Source organism: Epargyreus clarus, unplaced genomic scaffold (genome assembly GCF_041222505.1).
Source record: "Epargyreus clarus isolate Ecla_fem2 unplaced genomic scaffold, WU_Ecla_fem_2.2 ptg000001l, whole genome shotgun sequence".
Classification (NCBI taxonomy): domain Eukaryota; kingdom Metazoa; phylum Arthropoda; class Insecta; order Lepidoptera; family Hesperiidae; genus Epargyreus; species Epargyreus clarus.
This window is the reverse complement of record NW_027332209.1, coordinates 4,026,963-4,042,771: the sequence shown is the minus strand read 5'-3', so window position 1 is coordinate 4,042,771 and position 15,809 is coordinate 4,026,963. Positions and strand designations below refer to the sequence as shown.

The 15,809-nt window shown below is 32.5% G+C and overlaps 1 protein-coding gene across 1 annotated transcript; it reads right to left on the bottom strand.

Moving 5' to 3' along the window:
* Positions 1-6,374: 6,374 nt before the first annotated feature.
* LOC140743196 (uncharacterized) lies at positions 6,375-8,917 on the bottom strand. Its single transcript, XM_073074274.1, has 9 exons — positions 8,514-8,917; positions 8,324-8,433; positions 8,008-8,236; positions 7,794-7,853; positions 7,460-7,522; positions 7,334-7,363; positions 7,005-7,064; positions 6,869-6,928; positions 6,375-6,731 (listed from the first exon to the last, which is right to left on the bottom strand). The coding sequence occupies exons 1-9, from the start codon at positions 8,559-8,561 to the stop codon at positions 6,540-6,542; spliced, it is 852 nt and encodes a 283-aa protein (XP_072930375.1). The 5' UTR covers positions 8,562-8,917; the 3' UTR covers positions 6,375-6,539.
* Positions 8,918-15,809: the final 6,892 nt, after the last annotated feature.

The following is a 15,809-nucleotide window of genomic DNA, read 5'->3' as shown; positions in this document are numbered from 1 at the left end:
GACAAGCAACGTAATGTGTATTGCATCGGTTCCACTTATAATGAGCGTTTTATCTCTTGAAGGACCTTCAGTATCCTTTCTGAGGCATTCAAACATTGTTAGATTAAATTGTATTTTCTGACCTAAGTAAACATAAAGGAATTATGATTTTGTTAACTTATTACCTATTAAGTTATCTTTAAGTATTCTAAATACTTTACCTGTCTACATTACGAATGAAGTCATCGGTAACAATTATGAGTACTATACATAGGTACCTACTATATAAAAGTTGGTAAATTACACCATATACTTCATTATTTAATGAAAAGAAAGTTATTATTCATCCCCCGCTGAATCTTGCTATTAAGGCAATGATGGACGATAGAGTTACTAACTACGAAAGTCTATCAGTCTATCTGCATAACATAGATATGTTGTATCTAGATTTTATTACTATAATCTTTCAGTATAGCTCATCATAATCCTTGTGTACCTACAATTACTTATCTATACGTAAGTTAATTCATGAATACGAGGATAATGTTAATTTTCTCACATCAACAAAATCTTTTATTTATGGGCATATAATTACAATCGTAAACTTTAACCAGGTTAATGTTGACAATTCAAACAATACAGGACATCGTAAATACTAATACGAATACTAATACTAATACTACGCAGTTGTAACTATACGTACCTACAAGCAATGGCACTGTTTGCAAACAGTTTTTTTTTAATAGCAACGTGTGGTGTGAAGGACATTGGATTTATTTGGTCACGCTTTGTCATCGTGATCACGCATCCATTGCTTTTCGTTTTTTGTAACAAAGTACGGGTTTAATAGGCACCTAATTCGCCTTTGTCGATTTGTTTCTTTTTTAACAAAATTAGCATTTGAATTGTCTGTTTATGTACCTTTAGACTGTGTAATGATGATCACTCGATAAAATTAGGCAAAAGATGACGTTGATGACGGGCACTTATTTTTTAAATCAACATTATTGTGCGATTGATGTTAATATTACTTTTAAATAATGATTAAATTTTAAAACAAATTAACAAACTATAACTGTTCGTATATTGTTCAAAGCTCTATCTTTTAACAATATAAGAACTTCTATAATTCAATGTCTTAAGTTTCCGGATCGTTAGTAAATGAATAATGCACTGATATTAAACTTAGGTTTAGACTATAGAACAAAAAGAGGAATATCCCAGACGACGTCTGAGTTCGCTGCCCCGTTGTCTGTCGCGACGGTGGTGTGCTGCTACCTTTACAATGCATTTGTTACGTTTTTTATTTGAAATTTAGATTGGAATAATATTGATTTTTATTTATTACCTATACTAGACTCCGACAAAAGGAGGGTTATGTTTTTCAAGTGTAGGCATTTAAGTTTAATTCTATGTCCTATGACAAAGTTGCTTGCTTCACATTTTCAAAAATCAAAATGGCCTAGTTAATTTACTTTTTATTGGTCGCGGCATAATTAAGCGGAAGTTTTGACAAGATTTCTGACGGATGGCGCTTGCTATTAAGGCAACATTGGCCGATCTAAAAAATGGATAGGCAACTTATGCAGTAATTTTTATAAAATCAATAAAAAAAACTTACTTTTGATATTTTGATACTAAAGAGAGATGAAGTTTTAGGTGAGATCTTTTCTCGCGCCAGACGATCTAAGGGTTCAAAGCACCCCATCCGTCGCGACGGTGTGTTGCTACCTTCACCTAGGCGGACTTCAGACGCGTCTAAGCAATTATAATGGTATAGTTGAGTGGATGTGGTTTACCTGTCTGCAAAACTTCGTGTACAATATATTTCTGTATGGTACATTTCGAGCGTTCCCCGCGTAAGTCCCAACTCTTCAAGTGTTACGCACGGATTTTTTCGTTTTAAAGCAAAAAGCAAACATTATCCTGGATAAAGTAGCGTTTTTAGGTGAATCTTCGCTTAAAGCCTTGTCAAATTCTGCAGGCAGATTAACGAAAAAATATATAAAAAAGTATTCTACTACTTATACTTAAAAGAAGATTTTAGTAAGTCATTTGGGTTTTCGTGTTGTTCTCAAGAAACCCTTTCATTTGATACTCATATCAAGGGGGTGAATAAAAATAATTCGTTCGCCATATTGGATTTCTAATGACGTCACTAAACAAATTGGCTATTTTAAAACGATATATTCACTTAAAAACACAATTACAATAAATGGAAACAATCAGTGTATAATTTGTTATTAGAATCGAAATAATAATTCTATTGAACAGTAGTTATTTTTAATAGCACGGTATTTATAATAATTAAAGGCAAAAAATAATATTGGTGAACGAAATAAGTCCATTCAGACGATAATATCATTGGCTTGTAATATAAAAACAAAAAAAATTGATTGCAACCTTGATAGTCGGTACTATAGTACGCAACAAAGAGAGCGATTTCGATTTAATCAAAATTATCTTATTACTAAAAATAACAGATTACCCAATTGAAGAAATATCAAGGTTATGTCTCATGTTGTAGAACAGAATCTAATTCCTAACTCCTACAATCGGATTCATATATGATTTGGAAGTGCCAATCACTTCGGTCGACCGCACACGCTTTTATGACCCATAGTTAGGACAAAAGTGTCCCTATGAGTTGGAGAGTCCTAAAACATACTCCACTAAGCTCCTACAAAAGGATATATTAGATTTGAAAGTGCCAATCACTCAGTTCCGGTTTCTTTTTCTTCTTCGGTTCATACGTGTTTGTATCCCATTGCTGGTGCAAAAGTGTTCCCTTAATTTGGAGAATCCTGAAGCATATTCCACCAAACACCGAAGCATAGAAGTCACTGGCCATCTAACAAAACTCGTCGTCAACCCGTTACTGTCCTATGCACGGATCATAGGGTGAAAGGGGCTTAGGCCATAGTGCACCGCGCTCAATGTTGCTTAATTTTCCAATTCAGTTGCAGTCTAGCCTCGGGGCTATGCCCGTATTGTACATGAACCCACGAGCACTCTCTTTGCATGCTGTTGCATAAATGAACAGGTATCTACTCCGGATATGTCACTCTAGCGTAATATAACATTGTGAGTACATGCACTCTATAATATCAATTAAAATTAACAAATAATACAATGGGAAATAACAATACGTCATTTCCATTAACAAACATCTACTTATAAAGCAAACATAAGTATATTTATTTAAATACAATTTTGATGTAATGAAGAAACAGCGCCAAAGAATTGTTTAAACTATGTTTGTCTGAATAGAATTGATTGCAAATGTCTATTATGATTGCAAATATCTAGCTTTTTGTGTCGAAAATGTGTAGTATACGTAGGAACTACTAACCTAACCGTAAAACACGGAGCCCGCTCATAGATTTTCCGTCCAACAGAAGCTTATTTTCACTTTATTGAAATATCGCTTACAAACCAATTATTTAATGTTTAAGTAACGAAAGCTCGTAACATGTACTATAGTTAATTGTTTATCATAATCCCCTTTCAATAATTTAAGTACATCGTGTCATTCGGCAATATAAACGAAACCTTGAAGAACTGTAATTTGCTGAAAGTAAAAAACAACATTAAATCCGAGGCTGTTAAGTAATGACGATCATAAAAACTACGAAAAATACAGCTTTAAGATTTCCGCGAAAATTGAGATTCTTAACTTTTGATAATGGAGTTAAAAAATAAAACGATACAGAACAGTAATTCTTCCAAAAATGACAACGATCGTCCTGGTAAAGATAGCAGTTTAACGAATATTTTGTCTTTTATGCTAGCCTAGTATTCTTTTTTTACCTTGAACTTCGAGTTTTTTTTTGCTAGTACCAGAATGTTGGGGAATTTTTCAATATTATTTTTAATGATGTCTTGAAAATCTTTACTTATTATTAGGTTAATGGAAATTAATCCACCTTCACTCTTATTATTTGGTCTAATTTGACCGGACTATTCATTAATGAACGCTCAGTTATAGGTTTTGCATAATTTAAGATTTTGCCCGTTTTTCCACATTTTTAAATATTAGGGAGATCAAAGTTAAAACGCTGGTTTTAACATTCATTAATATGGAAATTAATATACGGCTGAAAGAGTCATTATCATTAACCTTTGTTATCTATTCCCAAAGTGGTCGTAAGCCTTACTGAAACATATACCTACGATATGTTCACTGATATATTGTATTAATTACCCATTTGTTACTTTATAGTAGTACGAGTAGTAGTAAACTTGTGCGGCCTTATTAATAAATGTGGATTAGAGCAAGCGTAACTGTAAAACTAGTCGTAATAAAAGTTTATCCAAATTCAGTATTAATAAACACGTATTAGGGAGGGAATAAGCTACTCCGAGTCTAATCTTGGCGTAAAAGTTAGTCCGTGTCACTACCTAGTTTAAGGATGGACTAAGCGTAGATTAATGGTAATTGACATGACATCTGTCATGCTAATATGTATTTTTATATTAATTTACACTTAAGTTGACGTTTATAATATGCCCACATTTTTAATAAATAGATGAACATTTGCATTTGGCACTTGAATAAACAGTTTTGTAGTTATAGCTGTGATTTAAGTAACCAGTAAGATGGATAGAGATTATTTCATTGACGATTTGATAGTGATTGACGAAATAAATGAAGTTGAGAACCAAGTTTTACATTTGCCAAGACGTGTGAAGTTATATAAAACTCGTCAAAATCCGTTAGAACTCCATGAAACAGAGTTTAAACATAAGTACAGATTTTCTAAATCGACTGCTGTGTTTATTATTGATATGGTAAAAAATGACTTAGCCGGTGATGCAAGAGGGGGCTTTATACCGCCTCATCTGAAAGTATTGACTGCAATAAGAACATGGGCCCGAGGAGAGGTAAATGAAACTATCTATTATCACAAATCAGTATATTGTTCAATGTTTTCTTTAAATTAAGTGCTTACTAACTTGTTTATGCAATCATGTACCTATAACAAAACTGCTTTTTTTTACATAATATTTAATTTAATTATATATTGTCTGGAAAAGAGACAATATATTAATAAGAAGTAGCTATTTTAATTACTGTTTTTTTTTTATTTTTTTTCAGATTCAAGACGATGCAGGAGATATAAATGGTATGAGTCAGCCAACGATATCTCTTGTATGCAAACAGGTTGCATTAGCACTCATACAACATCGGGCCCAATGGATAAAAATGCCAGTCTCTGATATGGAGCAAAATAATATAATTGCAGATTTTTATGCAATAGCTAGCTTTAGACAAGTGATTGGAACAATAGATTGCACACATATTCGCATTCCGAAAATTGGTGGGGATGTTGGCCAATATTATATAAATAGAAAAGGATATAGTTCCATTAATGTACAAGTAAGTTCATATCATATTGTAGTGTATATTTTTTTTTGTACTATCACTCTTATATCTCTTTAATCTCACTGCAAAATGTATGTATGAAGTATACATAAAAAATAAATAAAGCCCTAAAGGACACTTCAGTCGACTGAACAATTCTTGTTCATAATTGTCAATAATAACTTATTCAGTGTTCAAAATTAAACATGTTCTCATTGTTATAGGTTGTGTCTAATGCCAATTTAGAAATTATGGATATAGTGGCACACTGGCGAGGCAGTACACATGACTCAAGGATTTTTAACGAATGTAGACTAAAACAAAGATTTGAGCGGGGAGAATTTAAGGGTAGACTTTTGGGTGATTCAGGATATGCCTGCACTCCTTATTTATTTACACCCATTCTACATCCCAACAACGAACAGGAGGAGATGTATAACCGGGCACATATTAGAACACGGAACTCAATTGAAAGATGTTTTGGAGTATGGAAGGCAAGATTCAGATGTTTATTACGAGGGTTCACAACAAAATTGCCAAATACCAAGTTATATATAATTGCATTAGCAGTACTCCACAATATTGCAATGCACAAGCAAGATTTTCTTGAGGGTGTAGAAGATATCAATGTTCCAGTGACCCAGGCCATAAATAACTGTGTTAGGGGAAATTCAGCACGAGCAGCATTCATCCAAGAAAATTATTAAACTATCACACCCCTATAACAGTTCGAATGCAAAACCCCAGTTAAACAGTCAGTTACACTCATCACAAAATGTATCAGTCAGTAATAAATATGAATAATTTAAATCAATATGGTTCTATTGGTTTTATTTGTTCCATCTTTACTTTAATACATGTCATATAAATTTATACTACTTTTGTCATATGCTCAAACAAACAAATAACTTTCTCCACAAAGGTGCCCAGGTATAAGTACCATGTACTTTGATAAGGTCAATTATTATGAATTATAGGCCAAAAGAAAGTACACAATACCATGGCTTAAATAATTTAAATATGTACTACTTTTATAGGTGACCAAAACCATTTTATTGAGTGTAGTAGCTCATCTTTGTGTGAAAAAAATAAAAATAGTCACTATATATTAAAAATTGTTTTAAAATGATTGTTTTACTCTTTTACTTAATTAATTTATTGGTAAGTTAAACAAAAATAGTTTTCAATATACTTTTTATTTATTACTCATTTCTTTTTTTTTTAATTCTAAAATTTCACGTTCTAAAATAGCAGATTTCAGATTTTCTTTGAGAATTTCCATTTTAATTGCATGTTCTTCTTCGGCCATTTCCATGGTTCTCTTGTGATGGATTTCTTTCAGCTGCTTGCTGTGGCATAACATTTTGCTCACATAGTCATCATGCTCCTGTACATAATATACGATATACACATCAGTAGGATAGTACATATATATGTATGGTAAATAATAAACTGTAGAGATGCAATATTTCAGTATACTGTATTTATTATGATGTGTTGTTCCCTAACTAAATAGATTTTAACCTTTCTAGATGTTAAAACATCCCCAACATTGGAATTTTGAGTAAATTTTCGTTTTAACACCTGTGGAAAAAAGAAAAGCATTAATTTAAAAACAAAATCAACTACCAGAGTAACCGTTTTAATCATAATTTCCCACCTTTGTTGGAGTTGAAACTCTTTTTTTTATTGGTGTGGCCAATGGATTTTCTTGAGAGGTCTGTAAATATTGTACAGAGGAATTTTATTTATGTTAGACAGTTAGTTCTAACTGTCTCACATAAATAAAATTCCTCTGTGTATAATGTGTATGTGTATAATGTATGTTGATACATTATACACATTTGGCTGTTATTTAGTTATGAGTATTCCATCCATGTATGGCTAAAAAGTTATGTTATTATAATCTGAACTAAAAGTAGTTGTGGTGATGCACCCTAGTTGACACATAATCAATATTTAGTACACCTTTGCTGGACTTTTCCTTACGTTCTTAGTCATGCCTCCATCTTGTGAGCTCTGTAAGATAATATAACAAGTTGAAATAACCCATAATTCCATGCACATTTATTATGTATATACATATATTATGACATATTATTGCTGTATGCTCACCAATATTGGAGTGACTTCCTGAACAATTTGGACTTCAATATTGTCCCTTGTACATATGTTATTCTAAAAAAGGTTAAAAATATTTAAGTTTTGTGGACACATACTTCCTGCTATAATATATATATATATATAAAAACTAAGTTTAGTTTATAAATACAAACATTTATCTCAGTTTCCTTCATAATGTTATCATTTATGAGAGAACTCTCCAATGGAGTTAGCAAGTATGTTACTGGTTCCTAAAATAAAGATACCGGAAGCAATATTTAAGGCATACAGATTATTTCAATGTACTTCATAATTGCTTTTGATTGGATATTTTGAACCAACTGACCTGTAATGTGACAGCAGTCTCACTGGGGGTTGCTACAAGTTTATTATCTGATATTGGAATCTATTGAGAAAACAGATAAAACTCTTTATCATAAATAAATAAAGCAAATTTGTAAGAAATGTAATACAAATTATAACGATGTTAAGAGGCGATATAATTAGTGTTATTCCAAAACATATTTCCAAAAAAATCAAGGACCAAATAATTTACTTACAATTCCATCTGAATCATATATATTTTCATCTTTTAGTAGTTCTGCGGGGTTTAATAGATCCTTAATTTCCATATAAGTGTTATCTGGGGTTCTAGGTCTTGCCCCACCACCTGTTTCATTGCATTCTTTGGTGAAACTGGAGCAGGTCTTTCGGGCGTACATCTTCATCGCTTTCCATTGCATTTTTAGTTGGCTTAGCTGCCGATTTCTCACATTTAACTCGTTAAACCTAACATAGAAAATGAATATCTTATGAAGTTATGTACATAACAATAATATAATGCAACAATTCATAATGTATTTGGCAGACAAAAACCTTTTGTGGACTTCTTCCCATGCTTTACATTTAGTCTTATTGGAGTTTGTGTCCAGGGATTTGTTCTCTATTATTTCTGCATGGTCTTTTAAAACCGCACGAAGTAATTGCTGAAAGATAAAAATATTTTTTCATAAAGTCCACATCATTATCAAATAAGGTCCACGCAATAACTATCGATACGGCTTACCTTTTCTTCTTCATCCCAATTCATTGACCGAGCTCGTTTTCGGTCCATTTTATTTGTTTTAATTTGATAGTTAATTTGTATTTCAAATAGCTATAACGACCAAGCGAGTTAAAGCATTTGAAATCTTGAAAGCTGTCGAGTTTGATTTGTCAATCTCAAAATATACGCTGTCAGTGTCATTTTTTACATGAATTCATTCATTGACTCATTCTTTTTACTTTTAAAATTTGGGTGTTGCTATATTTTATTCGCTAAACCTGGACTAAGAAGTGAATAGTTAGTCCAAGGTTATTCCATGTTTATTAATGACATTGTTATAACGAAGTTAATACTTTGTTAGACCAAGATTAACTAGTCCAAGTGTAACTATGGATTAAGCTTGGAATAAGCGATTTTTATTAATAAGGCCGGTGAAGTTTAACAACATATTTTTTACGATTATTATAAACACTATTGTTGATACTTAATCGTTTTATCATTTTTATTACATTTGTCGTTCTTGTACTTGTACCTCATTTATTTTACTTCTCAATGCCTACTCAATGCTCAATATAGGATGTTAATAATTCAAATCGAAGGTTTCCTTTTAATCAAAGCAACATCAATCAATACATTTGTAAATGAATCTGCCCTACCAATTAAACGTAAGTGCAAAAGTTATTCTTATCTTATCTTGAAAAGATGAAGCCTGCATTAAATCGAGAGTGAGAGCCATGACCACTCTAACATTATTCAATAGGTATCGCAATCTCGCCAGGCATTAAGCGTCATTATGGTTCCATATGCCGGCGTCAAATGATGAAATATTACCTAATCGCGAAATGTGGATCGTGCAATATCATTATACACGCCAATTCAACAGTTTTCTGTGTCATGCACCAAAAAGTGGTTAAAATTTTAATATAGAAACCTACATATAATTGCACTAGAAACTCGATGAACGATGCATGATATTGTATATATTTAGAGCTCTTGGATGTTGTAATATAATTAAATTATTGTAATTGCGACCGAGTTATTTAAAGAATGATAGGAGATGCTAAATAATTGAATTCAGCGTATTAATAAATAAATAAATAAACGCTTTCTACACTCACAGCCCCACACTAGGATTCCCTGTGTCGTGGGTGCCATGGACACACACATAGACAAATACACAAACACCCAGACCCAGAAACAGAAATCTAAATTCATCATTTAGATATCTGTCTGGCCGGGGATCGAACCCGGGACCCTTTGCGCGTTAAACCGGTATGGTGACTGCTCCGCCACGCGGGTCGTTAAGTAAATGTTACAAGAACAAATTAATGATTCAAATAAAAAACAACGTTAATGAAATCATAGGAGAAAGAAGGAGATTTTATGATCACAAGAATAATCACACAAATTGATTTGCGATACATCATTAGGTATCTGTAAGAAAAAAATGTGAGAAAAAATCTAACGAAAAAAAATGTCATAATTTAAATAAATGCAAAGTGTGTCCTATATGAATAACACTGAGAGATTTACGTTACATAGATTTTGATAAATCACACCAATCATTATTGTATCCAACTAATGTAGACTCAGATCTTAAGCACTGCATGCCAGATAAAATGTGCATATATTGAAAAATATTGTTGACCCTAACTTGATATTTACAAATATGAAACATGGGGTATATTTTCCTTACCCTTGCTCATTACATCGAGAGTCATTATGCATCTGGCACGCTTATTGACCATATTGACCATAAATTGAAATGTCTCGAACAAGAACAAAGAGCGAAAAATAATAACACTATTATTATTATTGTACACTTTGTATTCATCATGGGTTATGTTTTTTTTTAATTATTTTGTAAGAGCTTCTTTAAAAGGTATTTTAATGTTTATTTGCTAAAGAAATTGAATTGATTATGCATCTTCGGATTTTAAAGTTTAAAAGTTAACAAAGTTTACATTATTTATTTTACGTAAATTACGTAAATATTTCGAAAATAGATATAACAAAAAATATCAATCACTATCCTTATACGCTGTCCGGTATTGGTACATATATTTTGTTTTTCTGTAAATCAATGTCTACGACCTTACATTATTAAAAGTTTTTCCCGTTCTTATACACTGAAGGCAAATATCATTTACTCGGCGTCTCGGATTTTTCCGCTACAGAGAAAACACATAAAACACACAATTCTCCTTAGTAATAACGTTGTTTGTAGGGCACACTACAAGATGACCTTTAGACGAGACGTGTATTTGAAGAAGAATGTAATCTTCTATAAGAAGTTTCAGTGTGAGACCTTTCTCATAAATGAAACTCCAGATATTAATACCTACGTTCGTGACTTTGAAAAGGTTTTACTTTAGAAATTTAATATAATAAAAATATATATATACGATTATTTAAAAAAACTTATCCATTTATTACCACATATTTTTAAACTTTAAAACTCATAATATGGAATAATATGCGTACTAAAGACATAACTATTCAAGAAAATATATTTTTCATGAATAAAGAAATTAAGTAAACCTCTCATTAAGTTAACTGTTATCTATTTATGTATGATGTTGTATGTGATTATAAAATCACGTTTACGATATCAGAACATTAAATGATGAGTCTGTATTTTACACTTTAGGCTATAAATTCTTTATAAAAGACTAAGGCCACATATATTTCGGGCATACAATACATACATCAAGTGAAATATTTTATGAACTGCGCCATTTTGGCTAGAGGTCGTCCTCTTTGTATTCATATTATGTAGGTATACCTAACTGTTATATATCTTTGGATACGATATTGTTTCTTTGCCAATTAAGTTTTTAGTATTTTCAAGTTCGGTAAGTAGATCATTATGATGTCATAATATGATTATCAATACCAAGTGACCTGTGGTAATTAATTGTGTTATGTACAATGTTATGTACAAAATATTATACCGAAAACTATTTTTATTAACTTTTGAAGTTCTAAACATTTGATGAAGTCTCTGAGATTTTAAGATTTTTCACCTAAAAGTATATTTAAAAAGATTTTTGCCGCAACTCTTTGGCAACAATATTAACAAGAGATTTTAACGATCGACTGTAAAAGGTGTTAAGATGGCTTCGTTAGTCTTTTTTATTAACAATCAAAGCTTAGCAAGTAGGTACGGTATTTTTTGTGGCATCATAACTGGCAAACGGATGAAGTAATCCTAATGCGGATTTTTTTCGCAAATTCGATCCAAATGACAATAGTCATTAATAATAATCGTAATAATCTATCATTTTAAGATATTTTAATAGTTAATCAGTAGAAAGATAGAAAGATAGTGTGTTATTACTAACAATATACGTAGTATCTTATCTATAATTCTCGGTAAACAAATAAATAAAAAGTAGCTAGCACAATCGAACAAAAATTATACCACCTTTAAATTATTATAACCAATTATATAACGCAACTATACTGATTTCTATATTCGAACCTTGGGTAAGAGTCATCTGAATAATTAATTTAGATTTCTTTTCTTAATCTGATTGCTTTGCGTTTTCCTCTTTGTGTGTGTCCACGGCACTCGCAACACTAGGGAATCCTAGTAAGCTTTAAGTTTAGAAAACGTCTTTTTACCGTGAGAGTTTTCCTAAGCCTCCGCTATCTGTGCGTCCATTATCTTTACTTCTTTAAATTATTCAACGTTACATGATTTATAAGCATTGTTCATTTTTTTCGAATACCATACAAGTGACTCTTAACTACGCCCACGTTAAATTATTTCATCGACTGTACGTTAATGTTTATATTATCATCCCACACAACGATAGTTTATTGACCTCAATACAGGTGCGATCTTGAAGCTGCGTCCTATTTTACATTAATTAACTTATCTGAAGGTAATTAATTAATCACCGTAAAAAGGAAATAAGGTTCCGGTTTTACTATCAAATCTAAGTGAAAAGTTAATTTATTTCTAAACATGAAGCCTATGGAATAATTCACTGAATTTTCAGTCAAACACAAGTTTATGTAAAACGATATCATGGGGACACTACTTTTCCCTACAATATGTCAAGTTCATTCCGCATGCATGCCTCATCCTTATCGCACGCACGCACGTGCGGGATGCAAAGATACTGCAGTGGGTTAATTCACGCGTGTTGCTGTATCACGCATGCAATCATGAACGCGCGTTACAAGAAAAAGGCCCTTAATAAGAACGAACAAATACTTAAGTCATGTCAGTTTCGCCTAGTTGTAAGTTCATCTACATATAAAATATAATTATTTTAAAGCTACTTTTAATTACAGTAAAAAATATTATTCAACGCAAGTTAATCACTTTGTAGTCAGTCTAAAAACTTTCATGTCTGAATAATATTAGCAGCAAAATTCATTTGTGATATACGAAGGCCAAAGGGAGTAATTTATCGTGAGGTTTAGTTACCAAAATGAAATACCAAATGAATTACCATGAAAATTAATATTTGTGAAGGACATTAAAGATTAATAGAGGCTGACGTCGCGACGGCTCGCTGAAAGGGCGCCATGTGTGTTGAAATCTTAGAATATAGAGCAAGATAGATTCCGTATAAATTGTATGCGATTTTAAAATATTGACGGTATTACACGTAAATTATGTATATTACACGTACACGTAAAGGGTATGGATGTCACTGCACAAGTTTATTATCAGGTACCTAAAATAAAATTAGTAACTTTTACCTCAATAACATTACGCGTAAATAATGTATTAATTCCGCGGTAATGTAACTCAGTCATAGTTACAATTTAAAATATACGATATGTTGTGTACAAAGAAACAAAGTTCAACAATAGGACAGAACTCTCTTTCTGTTTTTCATATGACTCGTAAGGATCTATGTCTCCCCACTGTTCCTATTTCTAGTGTTATGGCTCCTTTGTCTACGCAAATAGTGCAGGCAGGATATTTTCTCCCGGTCTGTCTTTGTTCTAGTTTGAGTGTAGAGGCTTTTGTAAATACTGGTGACGAGTTTCAGCCCTTTTAGGGTCTTAAAGGGTACGCAGAAACAGTAGGGTTTACGTTCATTCACATCTATAGTAAATCTGACTTTTTGCGTCTCGATATAAGAAAAAATTAAATACATTACATAGATAGGTATGGAACATAGAAAATAATGTAACTACAAAATAAATATTGGGCTCAGTGGCACACCCTGAGATACACCTATATTCGTCAGTAGGCTAGTATGGACTAAAAAGAGAAAACCCAGATATAAAATAAATATAAAGTTTCTTATAAAATTTTCATTTCACCGCTGTACATGAAAATTGGTCGTATTTTCCGTTGTAGCTTTTTATGTCCTATTATAGGGTACGGAGACGGGTCTCATAATATTCAGTTGGGAGTAACATGAATGTCCAAAAAAACATCTACTTTTAAAATCAACTTCAATTTAAATGAAAACAAAAAAGTCCCGTTAAATTTATTATAGATGGAAATGTCTAAAACGATTAGTATTAGGTATGTGTCAACATCTTAACTATTCAGTTTTACATCGTTTAACTAATTACTGATGTCTCTCGTTTGTAAACCACTGGCACTTAAATTAAAATTACCACCTGTAGCTACCGTTAATAGTGTTGTTTATTGAATACAAGCTATAATTAATTTAAGTATAGTAGAGGCGACTGCGGTACTGGTGTACGTCAAGGTTGTGGTCCGTTAATTACGTCAGATGATTATCTCTAATGAAGCGGCCATTGCACATTGTTCAACGTGCTATGTTGTAATTGAATTCTTTTTATTGCTCTTGACTACTACGAGCGTGTTTCGACTAGGACTAGAGTAACATAATGTATACGGGGATCCGAAGCTTCGGCGGATACACAGATATCTGTCGTTTGAGATATCTGATGAAACAACTGGTAAAAATATATTTTCGGTCATGAAGACACTGAGATTATAACATTTAGCTATCAAATAATAAAATTATAAAACTTTGAACAATATCTATATCTCAATCTATATGTCTCGAGTCTCGACAAAACAAATGCTTAACTACTTGAGAGCCTACAATATATGACCTCAGTCATATGTCACTCAGATTTGACCTCGATCGGTCATGTAGTGCATAAGTTCACAATCTCTAACTACACCAACGATTATTAGTAAAAGGTAACGTTTTCAACTTAGTCTTCTCAATGTCGACTTACTCCCGTTAGTAATACATAAACCAAGTTTTGCCTACCACAGGTCAAAATTTGACAAAGCGTAGGCAAAAAAATACTAATTTTCGAACTTAGATTTTTTTTTTATAATATAGGAGTAGCAGACGAGCATGCAGTCCACCTGATGGTAAGTGGCTACTGCCGCCCATGGACATCTGTAATCAACCCCAGATAGGATTAGATATTCCTACCTGAGGTTGGCCACAGATGCACCGCTACCCCTGAGGAATAAGCTGGAACGCCTCGGAAAAGTATGTCTCCCTTACCACACCCTTCAAAACGGAACACAGCACGAGAACACGGAGCAGCGCCTAACACTGCTGTTATTAGGCAGAAATAGGTGTGGCGATGGTGCTGCCGGAATCAAACCACAAAGGGTTCTACCACCTTCAAAAACAAAAAATGGGTTTATACCGATTATCACTGACGGGCATTAGCCAAACCTAGATGCCACTCCTTTCCTATTTCATTAAATATACATACCAAACTAGTAATTTAGAGCCAGCGCCCTTACACGTTATTTAGATGTTTGTGACATAAAACAAGCAAATTATTAATTGCTCCTATTTTAAACGTACTAAGAATTTAAGCGGGACAACCTTGGAATTTAGTCACGATACGGCCTTATGGGAACAAAACTAAGCTACGTGAAATTGAGCAACACCCTTTCTAAAGGCTAAGTATGTAGCTTAGACCAAAAGAAGGAAGATAACACATTTTGTGAGTGGCTGAGCAATGTTATAGACGCAGTGAAGGAAATGAGAGTCGCGAATGTGAATTTTTATGTGGTTGATGATTTTTTTCATGTTTATCTTAAAATTGATATATAGCATGACGACCCTTCCAAAATTAGCCTTTAAGCTTAACGCTATTGGTACTGTATATGTGCGTAATTCCTGTATCTTAGGCGAAGAGCAGAATTAAGGCACACTTCAATGTGTCCAAAAAAATAAGTCTACCTTTTTTTATCTGAGGTACTCGTATATAGGTACTCTTTTTTATTTTCTACCAAACAGTATAATAAATTGTACAATACGGCTTACGAAGAAAGGAACCCTGGATCTTTGTAATAATCATATAAATTTTAATAAGCAACGCTAAGAAAATAAC